The 24896-nt window shown below is 37.7% G+C and overlaps 1 protein-coding gene across 3 annotated transcripts in view; it reads left to right on the top strand.

The window, feature by feature from the left end:
- BICC1 (BicC family RNA binding protein 1) overlaps positions 1 to 24896 on the top strand; it is a 265578-nt gene that overhangs the window by 146170 nt on the left and 94512 nt on the right. For all 3 annotated transcript variants that reach the window (XM_079138139.1, XM_079138138.1, XM_079138140.1), the window contains exon 3: positions 14567 to 14636. In XM_079138139.1, coding sequence (XP_078994265.1) covers positions 14567 to 14636 — 70 coding nt within the window. The remainder of the gene's footprint in view (positions 1 to 14566; positions 14637 to 24896) is intronic.

The following is a 24896-nucleotide window of genomic DNA, read 5'->3' as shown; positions in this document are numbered from 1 at the left end:
GCATTTAAAAATTAAGGAGATTTTACATACCAATCTGGTTTTGTAGCGTCTCTTGAACAATCTGAAAGTCTGGCTTCTCTGGCCAGCTTCTGCACATGCTAGCTGGAGCTCAGGTTTACAACCTTGGCCTGGAGAGGCAGTCTCCTATTTACTGCACCCTCTGTTGTTTTTTTAAACTGATGTCAACTGTCAGTTCCCATTTATCCTCATCACTGTACTATTGGTTTTCTCATGTTGGAGTAAATAATTGTTCTACCCATGTGTATTGGTGGTCAAGGTGAAATATTAGTTAAGGGGATCAGTGAATTCCAGGAAAATGAGAAAGGGTTTATATTTCTTTGGGTAAATGAATAATTTTTCTATCTCTGTTTTTTTTTTTTTTTTTCCCTCTATGAATCATGTATTTGCATTAGAAGCATATGTACCTGGTCATTCCCATTTCTTGCTTGACTTCTATAGACATTTAACTCAGGACCTCTTGATTTGATGCTCATTCCTATAAAGGGAAATTATCCCACCCTAGGTCCTTCAAAGGACAGTAGATGTTCTAGAAGCTTATAATTCTCTTGTAAATGAAATGTCCAGGTAGCTTCTCTGTGATTTGTCATGATGGTGGCTGTTGCTGGCTTTCCCAATAAGTCCCTGCAGAATCTGGTAAGTGAAACACTTTCCCTCTAGGACTGTATGTATCCAGAAGAGTTGGTTAGGGACAGTTGAAATGGAATAGCTAATTATGCTAATTAATTAGCATAAGAGGAGACATAGTTGCTGAGGAGGAGAATTATATCTGACTGAGAGGATCTTTCAGATGGTTTATGGCTGGTGTTGAACAACAGGTGGAATTTAGCAGGAAATAGTGGGACAACAGAAAAATTTGCATGAAATTAAAAGATTGAAAAGAATTTAGTGTAGATAAGACAGTGCATAATTGTGTCTATTGAAGTAGAGGGGACTGAGGAAAATAAAACTGAAGAGTTTTGTCATGGCCTGTTAACGGATAATCTTAAGTGCGAGGCCAAGTTTGTATCTAACTTAAGGAACAACCACCACGACAAGATTTTTGAATTAGGGGAGGGAAATGTCAGAGCAAATAAATCTGAGAGGAAATAGTTGGAAATGCTATCACCAAGTATGAAAGCCTTTGTGGAAATGCTATTGAGTGGAAATTTGGATAGAAGATTATTGTAGGCACTGCAAGCAGTTTTGAAAAGGGAACCCCCAAGTCAGGGTGACTTAATGCATATGGTGGTGGAGATGCAGAGGAGGGATTGGAAGAAGCTGTAGTAAAAAGGAGGGGACAAAGATTTGAACACAGAAGTCTGAGGAAAGTATGGAACTCAGAAGGAGAGCCTGATTTGGAAGGGGAATCTGAGAGGATGGTTTTAGCTTCATTAACAGTTTGGTTCAATAACATGAATATTTTTGGCTCATGTTACTAAAACATGCAAAGGTACAGTGGGATTTGGAATAGTTGATCAAGAAGCTTATGACAGAGGAATGAATAAGAAATTGCGGTGTGTATCTAATGAAATACTATTAAACCATAAAAGAAAAAGAAATCTTGCCAATTTTGACAACATGATTTATCCAGGAAGACATTATGTTAAGTGACATAAACCAGACACAGAAAGACAAATAGTACATGATCTCACTGATATGTGTATCTAAAAAAGTTGAATAGAAACAGAAAATAGAATTATGGTCACCAGTGTGTGGGGAAAGTGGGGAAATATTGATCAGATGTCACAAACTTTCAGTTGTAAGATGATCAAGTTCTGGAAATCTCGTGTAGTATGAATGGTGGTGGATATACTAATTTGTGGTAATCATTATACAGTGGTATTTCTTAAGATGTCACATTTTATATCCTAAATGTATTCCATCATTATTTGATAATTAAGCATTTTTAAATAAAAAGACACATATTAAAAAAGAAAAAAGTTTTCTGATGTCAAAGAACAAGGATATTTCTGTGACATCATCTAAGATCCAAATGTTTTCTCACTTTTGGCTCTGCTTTCCACGTTGGTAGTTGGTTCTCCACATGGTTGTGTGTGGCACCTAGAACAACTGGGTACCTATGTGTTTGTTCACACCTTGTAGGAGAGAGTGTTCTCTCTTTAAAAAGCTAGAAAGCTTCATTTTCAAAAGCATCTATCAAATCTCTTCTTATATTTGACTCAGATTGGATCACATGCTTGTGTGTGTGTGTGTGTGTGTGTGTGTGTGTGTGTGTGTATATATATATATATATATATATATATATATGGGGGGGTGCTGAGGGTTGAACCTAGGACTTCACAGTTTCTAGAAAAGTGCTTTACCACTGAAGCACACCTTCAACCCACACCCTTCTATTCTTAAACCAGTCCAAAGCAGTAGGAGTGGGCATGGCTTTACTCCTGGATAATTAGGGTGATTCCCAGATCCTAGGTAGATAACTCCCAATGTTCACTTGTGTGAAGAAGATTGAGTTCAGTTTAAACATGTCTAGGAAGTTGTAGGAATGGAAAGCTAGAGATATGCTTACAAAGTTACATTTATGAGTCTGGTTTCTGAAAGGAAAAGGTGAGATTTTACATTGGAATACCTTATTTAGCTCAGTGATGTTGGAGCCCTTGAAGAACTATTATGCAGAGTCAGTCATACCCACCAAATGTTCCATTTGCTCCTAGCTTAATGGGCAATTCTGCTAGAAGCTCAGAAGAACAGAAAGATGATAGGACTGGGCTCATGAGGTTTCAGAGGAGGAGGATCCATCTATATATTGAAATTGAACTAGAGATCATTCTGGTAAAGAAGTTGTCTACGTTTTACCCATGTCCTGAGACTTTCTGTGAGACTGAATTTAATGGTGATTGACTAAACTGGTAGAGGAAATTTCAAGGTAGCACAGCACTCAGGGAGTGGCCTGGGTATTGCTCTCAGCTTTTAGCCAAGTTTACTATGATAATCAGGAGGATTATTCAGAAAAACCTTGAAATTTAGCCGGAAATGTGAGTGCAAAACTAGCCACAAAAGGTGTGTTTGTGGAAGAGATTATGACCACTAAAGAAATGCTAAGTACTTTATATAGACAGAGTAGAAAGAGGGTTTGAGGGTAATTCAGGAAATGGCAAGAGCATACCCATGGTAGGTTATAGGGTATAAAAGTAAAAATTTCTTTGAGAGGAGACTGTGGGGGTACCCTGCTTGCACAGTGGGGCCCAGGAAGTTGTTTTATAATGCTCAGTCTGAGGCCACTGTAGCCATGGTCCTAGGAGGCCAGTGATTGAGATAGCAGCAGACCTTGTATCACCCATGTTGTGCTGGTTCTGCAGGAACACAGTATGCTGGAGTTAGAAGGTCATGGAGGCTTCCAACAAGATTTCAGAGGAAGGCCTGTGACAACAGGCAAAGTGAAACAAGGTCAGAATCCCTTCATGCAGCCTCTGAGAGAGCAGTGCATGAAGATGTGAGGAGGAAGCCAAAGCTACGGAGGAGACGCTGAGATTAAGAGATGCCATTAATGTGGAATGTCTGCCAGGGGAAGCTGTGGAATCAAGCAGAGACAAGGCAAAAGAGACCATGTGGTCTACAACCAGCAAAGTCATGGGGTGGAGCCACAGGCCCTTTGGAAAGAACATCACAATGTCATGTGCCCCAGATGATGAATGTAGAGCTACAGGACTTGTTTGTCCAGCTGATTTTTATTCTTTCATCTATGCCCCTGTTTCTCCCTTTTGGATTGCAGATGTCTATTCCATGCTTGTATTTATTGGTTATGTGTAACTTGCTTTTTTGATTTTTATAGGGTAAAACATCTAAGAGTTTGTCTTGAGTTTCAGATGAGATTTTGTATTTGTTGGCCAATAACTCTTGGAAATGTTCTAAATGTATTTTGCATTGTGATATGGGCATGAGCTTTTGGGAGCCAGAACTGGAATGTTATACTTTAGATATTATTTCAAAAGCTCATGTGTGAGACAATGCAAGATTGTTTAGAGTTGAAATGACGAGATTATGAGAATTAACTGGGTGGTAACTGTATGTAGGTAGGGTATGACTGGAGGAAGTAGGTCACTGGGGATGTGTCTTTAGGGTTTGTAGTTTATCCTTGGTGAATGGTGCTCACTGTGCTTCCTGGTTACCATGTTCTAAAATGCTTTCCTCTGCCTTGCCCTTCCACCATGATATTGTGCCTCATCTTGCATCCAGAGCTATAGATTTGACCAGCCATGGACTGAACCTCTGAAACCATGTGCTAAAATGAACTATTCCTCCTCTCAGTTGCCCATATGAGGTATTTTGGTCACTGTGACAAAAACAGGCCCTACATGGTACAATAGGTCTCTGGGATGTTTTTTCATCTTGTTTAAGTTACATAATGTTTTATTCAAGTTACACATAATTTGCACTCTGATAATTCAAGTTTAATAAAAATTTTTATAGCCGCCCATGATATTAGATAGAAGATCTGATTAATCTTTTTCAAGGAGTTATAGCCAAATGATTCTGAAGGAATGAAAAAGCCTTAAGATTCACAGATCCTCATGTCCAAGGGAACCCCAAACCTGTTCTTTGTTAACATCAAAGGTCATTCCATGTAACCAATCCACACCCCAGGAAAATTTCCTTGGTTTACAGCAGAGGTAAAGAAGTGAGGTTCATGTGACCTTTGACCCACAAAGAAAAGGCATGATTCAAATAGGTATTAACATTTAGCAACCAGTAGATTTAATACAAGACCCCAGATTTCTGGCACCTCTTTGAAAATGAGTGGATGTAATCACTCTGAGCCTGTGCTAGCAGGAGGCTGGATGGAAAGGTGGAATCTGGGAATTCCTGCTTTCTACAGCCATGCTTGCCCAACTTGCCAGTCAGTGTACTTACCCCACCACTTCAGTTTTATGAATTGGAGGATGTTTCTCTCCATTATCATATACAGATATGATTCTCCTCTGGGAGAATGAGTCCTGTTAGTGATTGATTAAGTATTTGCTTTCATTTAATAAATGACAGTCAGTTCATTTATCGTGGTAAGCAGACAGCAAACATACTGGTTGTTGAAGTTAAAGGAGATTGTAGATGGAACTCAGAGCTTCATATTGGCTGCCAGCTATGATAAACCAAGTGCCATGTAATTGAAAGTCTTTTTTTAAAAATTTTTATTGTAGTTGGACACAATACCTTTATTTCATTTATTTATTTTTTTTTTTTTTGAAAGTCTTAAGTAGTTGTTGCCTTTCCTGGCCCATTCATGTTGTCTCTTTCATCATGGACAGTGGTCATTTAATGACTTTAATGATTTTTAATGAGCTCTTATGTGATAGATTCTCAGGGTTTAAATATGAACAGTATATCGTTTTGGTCAGCAGGAGCCCAACTCATTGGTGGAGTCTGCACAATAAGCAAAGAAATAAGCACTAGTTTTGCTACAACAAGTGAGTGTGGGAAAGGAAGAGAGAGAGGGACGTAGAGGAGTTTTCATAGTGGAGGGCACATTGAATTCATTGAATTGGGTTTTTAAGGACAAATAAGAGTTTTGGCATAAATAAGTTCCTATAGCATGGAATAGTTTGAAACTCCTGATCAGCAATTCTCATTGGGGCATGGCAGATAGCTCTCCCTTTGCATGGCAATGCAAGACCATAGAAACAACTATACAAGTTGAAACCATTGCAAGACACTCTTAAGTATTCAATGGGAAAAATTTAATGATCTTCAAACTCTATAAAAATTTTTGTTGAAATATTAACATTCTCTCTGTAAGTTATAGTGTATAGGAAAATTGAAGAGAAAGCTAAAACTTACATTAGTATACTATATTTAAATTTTAGAAACATTGATAATAAATTTGTTTTATTTGTAAACAGTAAAACCTGTTGAAACTATGTTTGAGTAGTGCTTGCTTTCTATTGTGTAATTTAGAATGTGGGGTGAGCTACTTTTCTGTACCTCGTGGTATTATTACACTCAGGAGTTGGGATCAGCTTCCAGCATTTCATCTGCGGTGCTTTCAAGGCTTTGCAGCATCCCCCAGGGTTGCCTTCATATGAGTTTTTTGCCAGAATTTCTTTCTCTGTGGCATCTTCATCTTGTTTGTCAAACTGCAGGCCTTGCTCATGTCATTAGACATGTCCCACCACACCACGCTCCTTGGTTGTGCACCCAGTCTCTCAAGTATAGTCCATGTCCCTACAGTGGGCTTTTCCCTCTTATGATGGCTGGATTTCATTTCAGGGTTGGCACTTTTTGTTTCTTTGCTGCACATTCACCTGTGTTGTTCAGTTTCCCTTTGGATGACCTATTTTTGTAAAATGCCACTTGGTTTCATCACTGGTAGACTAGTAGTCATCACAAGTACACCAGGCCCTCTGTTTCTGCAGAATCATCTGTGAATTCAACTAACCACAAATCAAGGATATTTTTAAGAACTGCATCTCTACTCAGTGTACAGACTTAAAAAAAATTATTTCCTAAACAATACAATATAGCAGATATTTATGTAGATAGTACATTGATTTAGGCATTATAAATAATCTAGAGATGTTTAGAAGGGAGGATATATGTAGGTTACATGCAGATACTATGCCATGAAATTATATAAAGGACTCAAGCATCATAGATTTTGGTGTCTGTGCAGGGTCCTGGAACCAATCTTGTATGGATATAGGGGATGACTGACTTTTTTTTTTTTTTCTGTCAGTGCAGAACCAATTAAGACAGTGCAGTGGGCAATCCCAGACTTTACAAGAAGTGATGTGATTGTCACTGGCCCACATGAACATTCTTATTTTCATAGTGAAGTTTGTATAGAATGCAACAACTCATTGTGTATACTATGCTAATAGAAATGTAAACTTGTTGAGGGATTGGTTTTGTTCCACCACACTGTGGTCACTGAAATTTGTGCATCTCAGAACTGTATAAAGCAAGGACTGTCTGTCTTCACATTTAGAGTGAATTTGTCCTGCCGGTTGTTGGAAGCTCAGCAACAATAGTCCTGGACACTTGATGCCAGTCCAGCCCCCCGGTCAGTGTAACACCCAACGTGCTTCCCGCATTTTCCATGTGTTTGATAGGGGTGGGGGATCCTTCCTATTTGAGATCCATTCTGGGCCATCTCAGGATCATGTCACAGTAATAAAGAAGGAGTGCTGAGGAATGGCCATGCTTCTGCTCAGCTCTGTCAGCGTTCATACAGTTCTTGGAGCTGAGCTTTTGAAGTGGCCTCCCTGCAAGTGTGCAGAGCCTTCCCTTTCCTTCATAAGCCAAGTGAGGCAGGAAGGCCTAGGTTCTGGCTGGACTTTGCCACATGTCTCTATGCCATTTAACTTCTTTTTATATTAATTTTCTCAACTGCAAAATAGGTTTCACATATCTGATTTATAAGATTACGGTGAGGGAAAAATGGGAAATGTACGTGAATGTTAGGTAAACATGAAGAATGGTTCTGATGATGATGAATACCTAAATCATTGGGAAGGATTTCTTGGCTAAAAATGATAAATATAACAGAACCTTCTCCTGTCTTAGCAAAATAAACATCCTCAACTTTCAGACATCCTGTGTGAGAAGTTCACCACTTTCTCATCTCCACTTAGTTCCTTTTTTCTCACCTCGCTCCCTTGTGGTGAAATGAAGTCAACTGATTCTCAGTTCATTAGTAGGTGAAGACTTCAACCCACCTCTTCCATGAAGATTGACTCTTATTTCTCTGTTTGTATAAGGAAAACAGCACAAATGAGTTGGTCTTTGAGAGAACAGGCTACAGGTGGCTCCCTGCTGGTAACCATTTTGAAGGATGAATTTTCAGTAGTTTGAAGTATAACTGTAGAGTTAGAGAGCTTGGTGTTCTTCTCCTGGCTCAAGAAAAGTATTTTAAGGGAAGTCAGAATAGATGGACTTGTCTCGGGTCGATCTGAGATGCTGATTACTTACCTGAGAACTTTTAACTTTATGTCTGGAGTGAAAAATTTTGTGAAATAAGCATGTTAGTATAATGTTGCTGGTTTGGCAAAGGTTCCTTCATCTGTAAGATATTATACTGTAATTGCTGCAGACTTGTAAAATACATAGTTTAGTGAACATTGGTAGATCCCTTGTCTTCCCAAATGGAATGCTAGTCTGAAATTTGGTGGAGATGGAATAAATCTTACGATGTGAACACTGAAGAATATAGATGGAAATTTTTATTTTTATTTTATTATACATGATTAAATACATGTAGAAGTAGATTTTATTTATTTTATTCTACCTTTAGGAGTTTATGTTAGGATAGTGTGATCATTTTAATACTTCAGTGTAAATTTCTGAAATTTAAAAAAATTGACAACTTTCATCCAGTTAAAAAAAAATCAGTTTATGTAAATATTGCCCCTGCTTCCTACCTTTACCCTTCCTCACTTTACCCAGGAACTAAAACAAAGATGGGGATGTGCAATTTCGTATTTATAGCGAAAGTGGAGCTATTAGTCTTGATAAGGGTCCTTTACTCCCTGTTTGTAACATTTACACATGAATTAGAAAGTTAAGATGATTCTTTAGCTTCCAAAGAAGCTATAATAATGTGATATATGAAAGCATGTGATATATGGAACATATCCCTAGCTTGCTATCTTCATCAGATGTAGAAACACTATAGGTGAACTATAAAAATATATCATCTTTCTGATAATAATCTTAAATTTAATTGCTTCATAAATGTAAAGAATTGTTATTTTAGGTCAAATCTTTGTGTTACTATGAACATTTGCTATTCATCATATCTAATAATAGCATAAGAATTAAGTTACTTCTCAATTATTAATTCCATGTAAGTAGTGAGTACAGTAAATCTAACAACAGAAAATTTAAAGCTGTTTATTCAGATGGCTATATTTTAGATGGAATCCTTCAGAATCTCCTCTCCTCTTAATGCTAAGAGAGTAGCCAACAACAGCTTCTGAGATTGGTAAACTTGAGAGGAGATTCCTTTGTCAATGAGGATGTCCAGAAGTTGAAAATCACTTTTTTGAAGTGGCATAAATATACTGCATCCAGAATTGAGTTAGAATAAGAGTCTTTAAAATATTTAATATTTGATCTAATACTTATAGAAAATGATTCAAAATTGGCTGCTTGTTCTTTGGAGCTTAGGTTTCCTGAAGGTGGAAAACAGGGACAATATACAATTTTAAGAAGCTAGCTGGAATTTGCATAGGATTTTTTCCCCCAGGCAAAGGATAATCATTTTCTTCTCAGAGGTTTTGTGGCTTTGCATACCTCAGCATTCCTTAGCTTAGCAGCCACAATATATTTATGATTGTATTTCCATGAGGAAGCGCTAGTCATTTTAGGCACATTTCCCAACTTTCAGGTCAAATTTCACACAGTTGAGGGGTGTACCATCTTTGGCCATGGGAGAGGTGGTCAGAATTAGCCACTTACTGAATTATTCCTTGAATAGAATCTGAACATTTTAGACAACATATTGACTTATTTAGGAACTGAGGCATATTACAGGTTTCTAGGTGGTGATTTCCTTGTCAGGTTTTGTGGGAATTAACTGAACTGTGGGAAATGTATGTAAACCCATAGCCCTTGAAAAGGTGTATCTTCATCCATTGTAAGATCCACAAAACTGGCTTCCTATCACCATGATTTTTAAAAACTGTTAATGTTCACAGAAAATGACTTAAAATCAGTAGTTTGTTCTTTGAGCTTTGGTTTTGTGAAGGTGGAAACAAGGGCAATAATAAATTTTTTTAAAAAATGAGAACAACTACTTGGCATTCACTTTAGACATCCCTTCCATAGAATTGGTCATTTAATTCTCAGAGTTTTTGTGATTTCTTTGATTTCAGCTGTCTTCCTCATCTTGCCTGTTCCAATTTCTCTTGACTGTTCAGGACATCTCTCTGCATAGCTTGGTGGATTTACATGCTCTGCTTTGTTTACTGCTCTAATTCCTGCCTTGCACCCCCTGCCTCCAGCTCTGTGGCACTCATTCTAGGGGTCATGCTGGTCAGCCCCTTGCTCCAGCCATCTAGCTCCAGGGCTGGATTTCCTGGACCAACTGCCACCCACACCCCTTCAGAGAAATGGGCTTGCCCTCCTCCTGAGGGTGTAGTGCTTCATATTCCACCACTCCTGTAACTGCTGAGGCCAGAGCAGACCAATAGTGTACAGTCTCAAAGCTGTGGGAACCGACAGGAGTCATTGTGAAAGTTTCACCAGTAATTTCCTATGGGAAATTTTGACATCCTGAAGTCAAATAAGCATGACCCTGTCCCACTTGTCATGCCACCTGTCAGTGACAGCCAAGCCAAGGTACTTCAAAGCTTTTGTTCTGTGTTGTGTCTTCAAGTCTGTTTTGAGTGTGCCCCAGCACATAGCTGTACAACAGGGGAGATGACAGGAGACCTGCTCCCTGTCCTGGGTGCATGAGGTTACCCTCAGGCCCTCTGAGCCTCCTGCCCTCTCTCCTTTTAGAGTTAACACATGCCTTCCTTCTCTGCCTGCCAAACCTTCTCCATTTCCCCCTCTGTCAGGCAACATTTTTTCTTCCTTTGGTCATGGCAACAGTAGGCACTACCTTGACTACCCATAACAGGGTTAGGATCCCCTTTCTACCCTGTTGCCCTGCCCTATTTTGAAATTTGGCACACAGTACCATAATGGTCGGTTAACTTCTCTTCTTCCTTGTTGGACCTGGGCTCATGGAGGCTTTGCTTAGGGTCAAAGACAGTGCCTAACTGAAAGAAGTCCATGTGTAATAACCAGGGCATGCTCTGTGCTTGGGTGTTCCCCACACATTTTGTTCTCAAGCCCTCATGACAACTCTAGGAGCAGATATGATAAATAATCTTACCAAGGAAGAAAGTGAGACTGATAGACATTACACGATTTCCCTAGAGACACAGCTAAAACCCAGCAGGGCTGGTACTTGACTCCAGTTTCCTACTCTTCATGGCTCAATAAGTGTCGTGAGGATTCATTTGCCCAGATACATCCAGTGCTTACTGTATACAGAAAGCACAATTTCTATTTTGCAGAGACAGACTGCAAGCAAAAAAAACAGAGAAGATTCACGATTGCCATAAGGGTTAGGAGAGAAATAAGCACAGTGAGGGATAAGAATAATTCTGTTTGGGGTGGTGTGAGTGAAAAGGATGGTATTGTGGACCAGGTGGCAGCTGAAGGCTGAGCGTGAAAAGGGGACAGGACAGTAAAATCTGGAGAAGAGCAAATGCAAAGATCCCATTTTGGGAGGCCAGTGTGACTAGAGCAGAGAAAATCGAGGAGGATATTATTTTTAATTTTTAAAATGTGAATGTAGAATTACCTAACCAAACTTATGGTGGGAACAACTAAATACATTAACAGGTAAAGGCAGAGGGGGAGGAGAGGAAGCAGGGACCAGGTCCTGTAGGGCTGGGGTAATAAGCTCTCCTGCCTTCAGGGCCAGACCAGCACCTGGACTTAGTGAAGACAGTGTGTCCTGCCTTTTACTTCCGATTTTTAATACAGACATTGGTATATAGAAATATTTATGTAAGAAAAAAATAGAAATATTTATGTAAGAAAAACTACAGTGCTGAAACCATGACAAATGGCAGTACAGTGTGATGATGATGACAACAGTTGGCTTTTGACCTCAGATGCAGAGCCACAGTAGGGGCCAGGAGCAGCTGAGGGCCTGCTAGCCCTGACCTAAGAGGGCAGCTGGCCCTCAGTGCTGGCCACATGTGGGAATGTGGGCTCCATGTGCTAAATCTGCCAGATTTGCCATAGAGTCAGAAATCTGAATTTCTATGTGAAATTCCCGTTTTCTAAAACGTTGACTCAAGCTGTAAAAACTCTGAACTAATAGGGAGACAAAACACATGTATGGGCTACCAGTGTGAAACATCTTCTGAAAGCCCTTTAGGCTATGATAAAGGGAGTTGAATGAAATAATGATGCAAGTTAACCATTTAGCTTTGTGCCCAGTACATGGCCAATACTGAGGAGAAAAAAGGTACTTATCATGGATTACACTGTTAATGTGTTTAGTTGTTTGCACCATTTTAGTTAACTATAAACTCATCTGAAAAATAAGTATCCTTCATGTCCTGCATGACAGTTTATTCAGGGCTATATGAACCTGTCGATGGGGGGATTCTGAAAAGACAAACAGACACAAAAGTAGAGAAAAGGCTGGGGCTCAGTGGTTCAGCCTATCTCTGGTGGAGGAAGACTGACCATGAGTAAGCTCTGCACATTTATTATATAGGTTTAAACATCAGAAGGATTTATTGTGAGGAAAGATAAACAAAACCAAAGCTGAGGGTTAAAGCAGTTCAATTAGGGCTTATCAGCTTGCACCTATAATTCTCCACTTCCAGGCAGCAAACTTTTGAGCCCAAAGTTATGAACTAATAAAATTCCGTGACTTGAAAGGAATTTCCCTTTGAACAGGGCATCACCATACAACTGGGTGGTTTTCTTGGCACCTTTACCCCGAGAAATTCCCAAGAGAGGTGTCACCTCTGTCTCTGGGCAGTTCAAAGACCCATAATTCATTTGCCACTCCTGACAGATATCCTAGTCTACTTCAAGAGATTAAATTAATTAATGTTAGTTGCTGTTATTTGCTTATTGAGGAGTTTTTGTTTTTTTTTTTAAACTCTCTGCTCTTAGTTTGGTACATTCTGTATTCATGTTATAAAGTAAATATGAGCCAGGCTGGTGGTACACACCTGTAATTCCAGCTATTCAGAAGGTCAATGCAGGAGAATTGCAAGTTGGAGGCCATCCTGTAAAACTTAGTGAGACCAAGTTTCAAAATCAAAAGGGCTATATACCACAGTTTCTTTATCCATTCATCTGTTGAAGAGCATCTAGGTTGGTTCCACAATCTAGCTATTGTGAACTGAACTGCTATAAACATTGATATGACTGAGTTACTGTAGTATGCTAATTTTTTAAGTCCTTTGGGTATAAATTGAGGAGTAGGATAACTGGGTCAAAAGGTGGGTCCATTCCAAGTTTTTTGAGGATTCTCCACACTGCTTTCCAGAGTGGCTGCACCAATTTGCAACTCTGTCAGCAATGTACAAGGGTGCCTTTTTCCCCACATTCACGCCAACACCTGCTTTGCTTGTGTTCTTGATAACAGCCATTCTAATTGGAGTAAGATGAAATCTAGAGTTGTTTTTATTTACATTTCTCTAATTACTAGAGATGTTGGACACATTTTCATAATATTTATTACTCACCTGTATGTCGTCTTCTATAAAGTGTCTGTCCAGTTCCTTGGCCCATTTATTGATTATATACAAAATATAATATTCAGCATAAATAAAAATAATATTATGGCATTTGCAGATAAATGGATGGAATTGGAGAATATCGTGCTAAGTGAAATAAGCCAATCCCAAAAAACCAAAGGCCAAATGTTTTCCCTGATAAGCGGATGATGATATATAATGGGGGTGGGGGGTGAGGGGTGAGAGACGAATGGAGAAACTTTAGATTATAGCGGGAAATGTGAGGGATGGGGGGAATGAAAAATGGTGGAATGAGACAGACATCATTACCCTATGTACATGTATGATTACACAAATAGTGTGAATCTACATCATGCACAACCATAGAAATGAAATGATGTACCCCATTTGTGTACAATGAATCAAAGTGCAGTCTGTAAAAATTAAAAAATAAAAAATAAAAGCTATATTATAACTTAAAAAATCTAAATAAAGAGGACTGGGGATGCAGCTAGGTGGTAGAGCCACCCCCTAGTACCATAGGTATATATGTACATGCATACACATACATGTAAGTAAACATCTATCTAGTGTAAATCAGGTGATAAAATTAGCAAAGAACAAAGAGGGAACATTTTGGAGTTACTTATCCTTATTCACTGTCCACTTCCATGGTTCTGCTGTCTTTGCTCCCCTTACATCCTGTGCCTTGACTCATTTTTATGTCAAGTCCTCCTGGCTGGTGTTAGCTACATGTGTGAGTGAGTAGGAACCACAGCATAAATGCCATCCTGGACCACGTGAAGGATGACAGGAAATGTAGCTTTATGAAGTGATGTTGTGTTTAGGAGGTTTTCATCACTTTTAATGAAATACAAATGTACCAAAGCAAATTATTTCTTTTCCTGGGGACAGGGGGAATCTTCATTTAGTATGGCCTAACTCACACAGTTTTGTCTTACAAGAATCATGTTTGGTGTGTTGCAATCGTTGGCCATAGTCTTGGGGAATTTTATTCAGCACAAGCATCTCTGATGGTTCTGGCAACAAGTCGAGTTAATTACTTGTTCATGTACTTTTGGTCTCATCTCTAAAAATTCTGGAGCATTGTGGAGAGGAACACTGGGAGTAACAAAATATACTTGAATATTTCTAATAGATTAAAGGTTTATGAAAACATCTTTTTTTCCAATAATTTTTTTACATTGTTTCAAAATGAGATCATTTTGTTTTATCAACAGGAAGTTAGAGATTTGAAAATAAGCTTTTTTAAAAAATTTTTTTTAGTGAAAAATCTTATCTGTAAATTCAAATTCTTAATTGAGTCAATGTTTCTCTCAATTTTTGTACAGATCATGGAAGAAACAAACACTCAGATTGCTTGGCCTTCCAAACTGAAGATCGGAGCCAAATCCAAGAAAGGTAAATTGTAAGAGAGCGAAAGTGGCAGTTCTGATAGCTGATGTTATGGAATTACTACAAGTTTGCTGGGGAAAAAACAAACCAACCTTTATTTTTATCAGTTTTTCCCAAAATATTTGTTAAATAATAATGATTCCCATAGTTAAGAACAACATGCAGTTTTCCAACAACAGAAAAATATTATAATAGAAATATTATAAACGATATTATGCAACCTGTGATCTCAAAGATGCCCAATTGATAGTCATGAGTAATGGTAACTCCACATGTAATAATGTGTTCTCAACACGTAAACTTTCTTTGTTTATACTTTTTTTTAAAATTTGCTACAAAGATTTACTATCTGTTTTTTTTTTTTTTTTCCTTCAACATGATACAAAGCTTAGATGTCTTTTCTTGAGTGCTTCCTCTCCATCTGACAGCAAAGAGCCCACTAGATTTCCTTTTAGACTGAGCATTTCCCTTGCCAATTCTCTGCCCTGTCCGAAAGGACGCTAGCCAATGCATGGACAGTTGAAAATGGAAGCATAGCTGTCTAGCCGCCCTTAGATTCCCACCACCCTCATTTTAAGATCACATAGTATTTTCCAGCTGGTCATTGTGACACCGCTGTAGTCCCAGAAGCTTGAGAGACTGAGACAATAGGATTGCAAGTTCAAAGCCAGCCTCAGCAACTTATTGAGACCCTATCTCAAAATTAAAATATGAAAAGTGCTGAGGACATAGTTCAGTGGAAACATGCCTCTGGGTTCAGTCCTCAGTACTAAAAGGGGATTAAAAAAAAAAAAAAAGAGAGAGAGAGAGAGAGAATGTAGTTTAGTGGTAAAGTACCCCTGAGTTTAGTCCCCAGTACTAAAAAAAAAAAAAAAAAAAAAAAAAAGATTATGTAGTATTTTCAAAGGACCTGCCAGTACATATTTTTTTTTTAATGGAAGTTTTTTTTTTTTTTCCCCCCTCAAAGAATGACCACAGTTTTAGTGACTCTGTTGTGTACGCTTTCTAAAAATAATACAAATGCATGAGGTTATTCAGAGATGATGACAAATACCATCAGACAATTCAAAATATGATGGTTGTATATGCAGAGCATTATCCCTTGTGGTCTGGCCTTCTGTTGTTGTTGCTCTTTAGTTTTGTATTGTTGTTCCTTCTATGGCTTTTATTGCTAAATAATACTAAGCCTTGCACAGTTTCTAGGTTTCTTTTCTTATTTTAGTCCAGATTTTCTTCTTTTAATCTCATTTTATTAGAGTTACTCATCCCATGGCATGTACATTATTTTACAGTTATAATTTTTTGTGAGTGTCATTGGTGGGACTTTGGCATGCCTACAGAAATTCTGATCTTGTTATCTTTTTATTTGTGATTATGGTGGCTAAACAATCATAAGAAAACATGGAAAATTTCCACCTGTAGTTCCTTATCTTTGTATAAATGTTGTATTTGCCAATTGTTTTGAGAATAATTTCAATTAATTTTCAGTAATTTTTATGGTATTTTGGGATGTTTTGTACTTATTATGTAGAAGATGATTCTGTCCTTAGTGGGTTATCTACCTACTTGTGGTTTAAAAAAAAAAAAAAAAAAAATCCACGGCCTACTACTTGGCTAAATTTAAATTTGAATGTAAACTGGATTCTCTTTTTCTGTAGTTAGGCATTTTTACTTAAAGAATAAAACAAACTTTGTTCCCTAATAAAAATGAAATGTAATCAGTCTCCCAAGAAAACCCCCAAGGAGACATGACTATTAACACATTACCAGATAATTCTGGATGGCTTATTCTTTTGCAGTATCCATGTTACAATCCCCTCACTATTATCCTGAGAAACTAAGAATTGATTCATTTGGGGTTCAAAATGTAGACAGCTTTAGAGATTTTAGAAAAATACAGAAATGAAGGGAATATTTTCATGTTTTTAGATCCATTTCCTGCTATTGACACATTTAACCTGTTCAGAGTGGAGTGGCAGTCCACATTTTGGTTGTACAATTTGCTTTAAAGATAAGAATATTTCAGCAGTACATTTGAGGGTATTTGGGATAATTTTCACATGGTTAAAGTTAACCTTTGGAATTGTGCCTAAGAATTGATCCCTCCAGGCTTGGGTCTATAGATTTCATTTAATGTTCTATTATTTATGAAGTGCTCTGAATGTACACAGTACTGCAAAAGGAGCAGAAAGAATGTGCCAAAAGAGAACAAGGAAGAGGAAAGAATCAAGAGCTTGCCTCTAAGGAATTTACTGTTCGGAATTTACTTGATTGCTCTTAGTCTTTAAACACAGCTGTGGAATCAGCGTTTGGCTAACATCCCTGAGATGTATATAGACCTACATTATTTTTAAAATGGTTTAATTCAGAGATGGAGTTTGTTTGACTATAATTTGTAGTTGGTAAAAGTAAAATGAAAGTGGTGGGGGGATTTTAGAAGGTAATTATTTCCTCTTTCATCTGATGTGACTATTCCCTGCTGCCCCTGAGTGTTGTAGAAGAGTTGGTCTTTAAGCCACCTTCATTCCCAACTATTATTATTCAAAAGACCAAGGAAAATAAATGTATTTAGGGACCATGCCATGTTTGGGATGATTATTTGATTCTAAATCCCATGGTGCTCTGAAGATTTAGAATATATGGATAATCCCCAGACTGTGCTAGAGAGACAATGCAGCCACAGGCTTGTGTTGTATTTCACTTTCTAGTTTTTACAATGCACATTGGTTGAATATTCGAGCCTAGACAAACATTTTTCATGGCCACTGTTACCACAGTCTGCCCCTTTCTTTACCTTATTGGAATTTAGTCCCGTATTTTTCAAATTAGTTTCCAGTAGCTGTGCCCAAACTTTATTTTTGAAGCCATTAATCCTTTATCAGAGTAGCAATGTGGGAGCCTTGGTGGAAGTGCTGGTAGGGTGCTGCCTGGCAGACAGGCACAAAGCCAACTGCCTGAATTGGCCACCAATTAAAAAATTCAGGTTCCTCTCTGAAGATTCTGGTTCAGTAAGTTCTGGGGTGACACTGGGAGTCCATGTATTTAACAAGTTCCTCTAGTAATTGCTGTGGTCAAACTGAGTTTGGAAAACAAAAATCTCGCCATCTGATGTGAAATATCATAATTTGATTACCAGGAAGACTGTTCCAATGGCAGTGGATGATGACCATAGTTGAGAAGGGGCAAAGTCCCCAAGCAGTGATTTCTGAATCATGTCCATTTTGGCATCCAAAGACCTGTATTATTATGGATTCTCATTTCTTTTACATTTTTGTTATCTCTGCAGTCAGCTAACATGGATAAGTTTGGAGTAATGATAACCTCTTCTATGCCTGTGTGTAATAATTTTGAGCAAAAGAACATCTGGTATTTCTTCCCTCTCTCTGCTTTGCTGTACCTTCTTACCCTTTCTTCTTCCTTTCTTCTTTCCCTTTTGCTCTCCTTCCATTTCCCTTTGACCATATTCTAGATAGAATATAGTGGAAGAAGTAACAAATATTTTCATATATGTAAGATATTTTAGGGAAGTGCATATTTTCTGATATAAACTGAGGGACATGGAATTTTTGAAAATCCCCAGAGCATTTGAAATTTTTGGAGGACTGAATCCTCATTGAAGCCAGAAAGAACTAAGACTTCAAGATTCAAGATAATGGACATTTAAATGGATGACTCTAGGGTTATCTTAATGGGGGTCATGATTAAGAAAAATAAAGCAATACTTAGCATTTATTCTGAACAACATGAATTTATTTTGTGCAGAAGAAAATGAAACTGTTTCAAACTTGTGGAGTCACAGTCGAACAGTGCTTTATATAGAAAATTTGAGGTTTGTGCTTGTGAACTAGTTTTAGGGATTAAGGATTTGAATAATATAAAAGTTTACTAACATAGAATAACTTCAGGCACTCATTAAAATGTTGAATATGCTATTCTGAGTCACAGCCTGTTTTAAAATAAATGCAGCTTCATTAAAATACAAACAACATTTGAACAAGTTTGACTGTTTTGCCAAATAGAATTCCTGCCAGACCTGCCTTAACAAATAGATAAAAGTGATTTGTAATGAGAATAATCACAGTGGTGATTGTGCTGTGAACTCCACCATACTAGATGAGTTTGTTCTCTTAAATAAGGTAAATATTTTTCTTAAAAGCCTCTTTTTGCTCTTAATTTGCTCATCAATCTCCTTCTTCTTAGGTTGGCAAAGGTAAATGTGGGTAAACATTGTTTAAAGGTTTTATGCCAAATTCCAAATAAATGAGGTCAACATTAATGAAGCTTTATTGCAAAATTAAACAAAGTAATAGAAACTCATCTCTGCAAAGTGGTCCTGGTGTGACAACCTAGGACTAGCAGGAATGAGTATTGAATGGATTATTGGTGTATACTGGGTAGAGGGAATCTGGCACCATGTAGCCATTCTCTTCCTTCAAGGATGAACAAGAGAATCATCAGGATTCCATGAGAGTTTATTATTGTTGGTTGAATTCCATCAGAAAAAGTGGATATCTAATGGAAAATCTTAGCATGAGAAAAATTGTAGAAAAATTCATTATTTTCTGGGGAAAATGTTTTGCTGAGCGTACTTATGCTTGTGTTGGGTGTTCATGATTGACTACCTAGTGGAAGCCTTTAACATAGCAGTGTTCAAGGAATGGAGGGCAGAAGAAAGGGTGGCGTGGCATGCTGAACCAAGTGTTTACAGTGGTGGGTTGCAACCTATTAGGGTGTATAAACTTAATTTAATAAGTTACAACCAGCTATAAGTAATACCCCCAAGTAAATTAGAAAAGACAGGAGTGTAAGAATATTGTTAATATTGAGTCACATATGTCACTGTTTATGTGTATGTCTACACACATGCACTCACATGTTTACGAGGTCAGGATGTAATAGTGGTGACATAGAAAGGTTGTAGAAACCTGGCTAGTGGTCAGTTCTTCAAAGGGTGAAGAGCACATGCATTTCCTTGATCATTGCATCCCTAACACTGCAACCAGAACATAGTTGGCACTCGGTAAATATTTGTAGCCCTCAATATTTGTCACCTGAGCTCTCAACTAGGTCATTGTGGAACTACTCATGCAAGTGAGACTGTCTTTCTCTAAGGTATGTTGCATAAGAACAAGATTTAATATTGTGGCATTCACTCTTATGAGTAGACCCCTGATGTGAACAAATACAGGAAATACTGTGGGTAGGCCTTCTTTTAGTGGTTCTAATGAGGGAAGTGGAAGGAAACTCAAAGAAAATGATTCAGTCATTATCATTTAGGGGCACTGAAATGTTGGTACTGTTCTTAGCAGGCTTGTAAATGAGACTTAAAAAGACACAGTCACCAGGTTAACTTCTAGACCAGAGTTGTTTTGGTTGTGGTTAATTAGTATCTGAATATGTAATTGAATTACCAATAGTAATATTGGATACTACCATTTGTTATGAACTAGTGGGGCCATGTGCTTGGCTAAATATTTCACATACATAATCTTCAGTATTACCTAATTATCAGAGCAATGCTATGAGTTAAGAGGTGGTGTTGTCTTTTCACAGATGAAGAAACTAAAGTTCATGAAGGTAGAATATCTTGCCCATTGTTTTATAGTTAAGAGTAGAGGACCCTGAACTTGAATTCAGGTCTGTTCCTAGAGTCCTAAGCCCCAATCACTATACTGAAATGCCTTGTCACACCCATACCTGGGTGAGAAAATACATTTCTTGGTGCTTTTCTTCATCTAGGGTATTCTGTGATGTTAAATCCTTCAGTGACCATTGGCATTTATAGCTGATAATAATCAGTACAGTTTCATAATGCCTGTCCTTGGAAATTATGGAGACTACAAGGTGAACTAAGGATAGCTCATCCTTCTTCTTGTAGTTAATATCTCCTTTTTCAGATTTTACAGTTAAAAACATGAAACCACTCATGACTGTGCAATTATTTAAAAAGTTCTTCCCTTTGAATTTCCACTGATATTTCATGTATTATTTTCTTAGGAAGAGACTTTTTGATTTGTCCTTGATCTAAACAACTTCTAAAAGATGGATATGGAAGGAAATATACTTAGAATATGGTATAAATTGCTTGGAGGGGTTTTATTATTGTCTTTTTTGGGGGGAGTGCTTTAAATATTTCAAAGTAATACCTATTACCTGCCTAGGAACCCTTGTGTTTTTTCTTGGCAGAAAGATTTTGTATGTGACATTTAGGTGCTTGGTCATCGTTTGGTGAGTGCTGATTGGGAGTCCAGAGTAGGAATCAGTTGAAGAGCTAGATAAGTTGTATGTAGTAAGCTAACAGTTTAAGTAGAGCACAGTCTGAGTAGGAACTCTCTGAGGAGGGCAGAAACCATGGCCATTCCTAGTTCTTGAAACTTCTAGTATGCTTAAGCAATACAAAGTTTATATAAATTAATGCATATTTTAAATATTCACTTTGTTAGGGTATCTCTTTCTACATGAAAAACCTCATTTGTAGAGTATCAAACATGCATATTTGAGAACATTTCTGAAATACGTATGCTCTCTCTCACACAGAAACAGCAAAAACTGTTTTAGGGGTGAGACCAAAGTGCTCTGTGATCCATTATCATGACTAAGGACCTGAGTTTGGACTCATTTCTTGATTTCAAGCTGGTTTTTCTTTCTTCTCTTTTGAACGGCCCAAGCATTGGCATCCTTGACCATCTAGTTACGCTACAAGTTAACCCTTCTTTCCAGTCTTTCCCTCTCTTTCCTGTGCCAGGCCACAAAGGTACAGCCACTCTGGAAGACAGTTGGCAGTTTCTTACAAAAGGAAACACAGTCTTACTATGTAATCATTTGATTACACTAATTAATTACACTATAATCAAAATGAGTGGAAATCTTAGGTTGACACAAAAAAACCTGCACATAGATGCTTGCAGCAGTTTTATTTATAATTAATGAAACTTGGAAACCACTAAGATATCCTTTAATAGGTAAATGGATAAATGTGTTATATCCACACAATGGAATCTTGCTCAGTGCTAAAAAGTAATGAGGTATCAAGCCATGAAAAGACATGGAAGAACCTTAAATGCATATTACAAATTGAAAGAAACCAATCTGGAAAAGTTGTAATATTGTATGATTCCAAGTATGTGGCATCCTAGAAAAAGAAACTGGAGAGAGTAAAAAAGATGCATGATTGCTAGGGACTTGGAAGGATGAATGGGTAGAGCACAGAAGATTCTTGGGTTAGTGAAATTATTCTGTGTGGTCTCTAATGGTGGATACGTGTCATTATGCATTTGTCAGAACTCCTGGAACAGTTTTAATGTTGATGTGATGACGGTGAGGAGGCGGGTTCTGTGATGAGAACTCTCTGTACTTTCCACTTAGGTTTTCTATAAGCCTGAAACTAAAAAACCTCTATGTGAAAAGGAAATAGTCATAGATACTGGGCACAGTACTTTCATCAGCATTTTAAAGTAAATTATATGTGCAAATATTATGATCAGTAGTAGCTCCTTAATGAATAAGTTTAAAGGTACTACAGATATCTATAAAATTTAAAAAACATTTAAAAAGCGAGAAAGATGTCCAGATTAAACAGTAAGCAGCCTGTCATTCCCCAGTAGTTGAGTTGCCCAGGGCTGTTTCTCAGCTCACCTGCCTCTGGGCTGTTGTTGTCCTTCTTAGGAAGAGTTTTTTCTGTCTTCCTGGTTTCTGAACCAGTGCTCACATAGCTCCTTAACTCTAGGAGCCCTGGTTCCCTTCCACCTGCAATTCTTCTCTCCTGTTGAACTCTGTGAGGAGCAAGGGATAAATACGTAGATGCACCTACCTTGTAATAGACATTACGGTAGGTGAACCACTTGAATGAGTATTCCACACCCCTACCCCACTAAATATACTAGAAACTGACGCCATCGTATGATATACCTTGTCCAAGAGAACAGAGTGATAGGAGGGGGACCTTGATTTCATAGTTTGAGATATTTTCCTCCACTTCACATAGGTGCTAATGAAGATGTTTGGTCACACAAGGGATGAGGATTCTCCTACACATTCATCAAGAGAAGCCTAGATTTAAAATACGTTTCTTAAGTATCTTCCACAAGAGGAAAGGCAATTAATTCAGAGTAATACCTACCAAGTTTTTAGAAAATTCCTGAATGTCTGTCTTTAAGATTTTCAATGTAGATTTTTAAAATCATTTTTTGTGCTTTTATCATACCTTTCCTTTTCAAGACTTACTGCTTTTTCTGAGATTTATATATTTTTTATCTAGAGCAGTGGCTCTTAACCTAGGGTAATTTTATCTCCCTGGGGACATTTGGCAGTGCCTGGGGACAGTTTTTGGTTGTCACAATTGGGAGGAGGTTTTACTGGCATCTAGTGGCTAGAGGTCAGAGGTGCTGCTAAACCTCATACCCTGTACAAGACAGACCCTAGGACAGAGAATTATCCAGCAGGAGATGTCAGTGGTTCAAGGTTGAGAAATGCTGAACTAGAGGAGTGAACTTACTATCAGGATGCTGTCTGCATAGACCTGGATTCCTGCTAGAGCACATCTTGCAGTCCACTGCATTGTTTGTCTGGCTTTTTTGCAGCAGTAGCCATCAGGATATTTTATGTAACAAGCATTCTTATGTAACAAGACAGTTGACTTGACATAATTTCAGTAAGAGAGGCAAAACATGGTTGGATGATAGGTCTACAAATTTTAAAGGCCTCAAATTGCAATCAGTTTTGAATTTATAGTTTAATTGTGCATGTTCAGCCTTTTTTATTTCCCGTGCTTCAACAGTGTTTTGTTCTATGCCTGGAGCTTCGAGGCTGGGAGACAGATGTGCTGCTGTCTTCGTTCTTACAGCCTGGGTCATTCATTCCTCTTTGCTAGAATGTGTAGTTGAGATAACTATGACAATTCCTAAGGTTTTCTGATCTTATTTAAATGAGTGCCGTGATGGCACTATGAGTACATACCTTGGCCTGAAAACAGGCACCAAATTTTGATGTTGCCCCAGTCACATGTGGCCTTTTCCTGGTTTTCCTCTGCTCTGTCAGTCAAGGCATGGCTAGACAGAATTTAGTGACATTTATTAGGCCTGTCAGTAACAATTAAGTTATTTTCATGAAGGCTTTTTGCAGTTGCAAATATTACTGAACCACCATGTGGCGTTTCTCATTAGTTAAAGAAAATAAATCACAGTGGCATCTTCATTTTTTCCCAGTGCCCTTTTTGGGTCATTAAAGCATGACTTGTGCCTTAATATTACATTCTTATACAAACCTTGACACTACTAACAGAGGCTTTTATCAGAAGATATTAGAGAGATCTTAGAAATGAGGAGTTACATTCCCTTTGTATCTTGTTGCCAGAAATTACTTTTAAAGCAAAACAAACCCTGCTTGAAATGAAAATAAAATGAGATGACTCCATTTGTGTGTTTTTGGCTACTTGATCAATACAAAATAGTTATGTATATTACTTCATGAAAATAGGCCCATCTCATAAAAACACATTTCCATAATTGATCTGGCTTTCATAAAATAATGAGAGGACATCTTCCATATAATCACATAAATAACCCATTATTTTTGTAGCTGTTTGAAATGTCCCCATGTGTATGTGGGGTATGGCTATATAATAGTATGTTTTGATAAATCTGTTTTGTTGTAGGGTCGAATTTCAAATTCATTTGTTTACTTGTATATGTTTTTATGTGGCACAAATTGTTTCAAATAGAATTTTTAGGCAACAGGATAGGAACAAACTATTATTTTTTAGAATTTTCCCCATATGACTGTTGAACTCCCACCATGCAGGTACTGGATTCTGGAATTGGAAACAGCAATTCTTTCCTCTTTGCCAAAACTGTGCTTTCTCATCCTCAGGTAACTTAGATAGTGAAAAGCAATCACGTTGTCACATGCTGTCCCTTAGTGAGTAAAGAGTGAGCATTTTTCATCTGTTCATGGAACACTTATTCACATTCCTCTGTGAATTGTTTGCCACACCTTTTATTGGTTTCTCTAGTGTCCTTTCCCTGTTATAGTAGGTTGGTCATCTTTTTTTCTAAAGAAATGCTGAAATTTATGGATTATTTCTATTTCGTTTGATAAATATGATCTTAAATAGTAAAAATGTGTTAATTTTTAAAGGACCACAAGTGTATGCATTAACATTTGGGCATTGGATTTCCAAAGTTAATTATCAAAAGATTAGATCTTTAATTTTAATAGTATGAAAATGTGTGTCTGTTTTGTGAAGGCATGAGAAATAGTTACAGTATT

The sequence above is a fragment of the Sciurus vulgaris genome (genome assembly GCF_902686455.1).
Source record: "Sciurus vulgaris genome assembly, chromosome: 4".
Lineage (NCBI taxonomy): Eukaryota > Metazoa > Chordata > Mammalia > Rodentia > Sciuridae > Sciurus > Sciurus vulgaris.
This window is presented reverse-complemented; position numbering and strand designations above follow the sequence as displayed.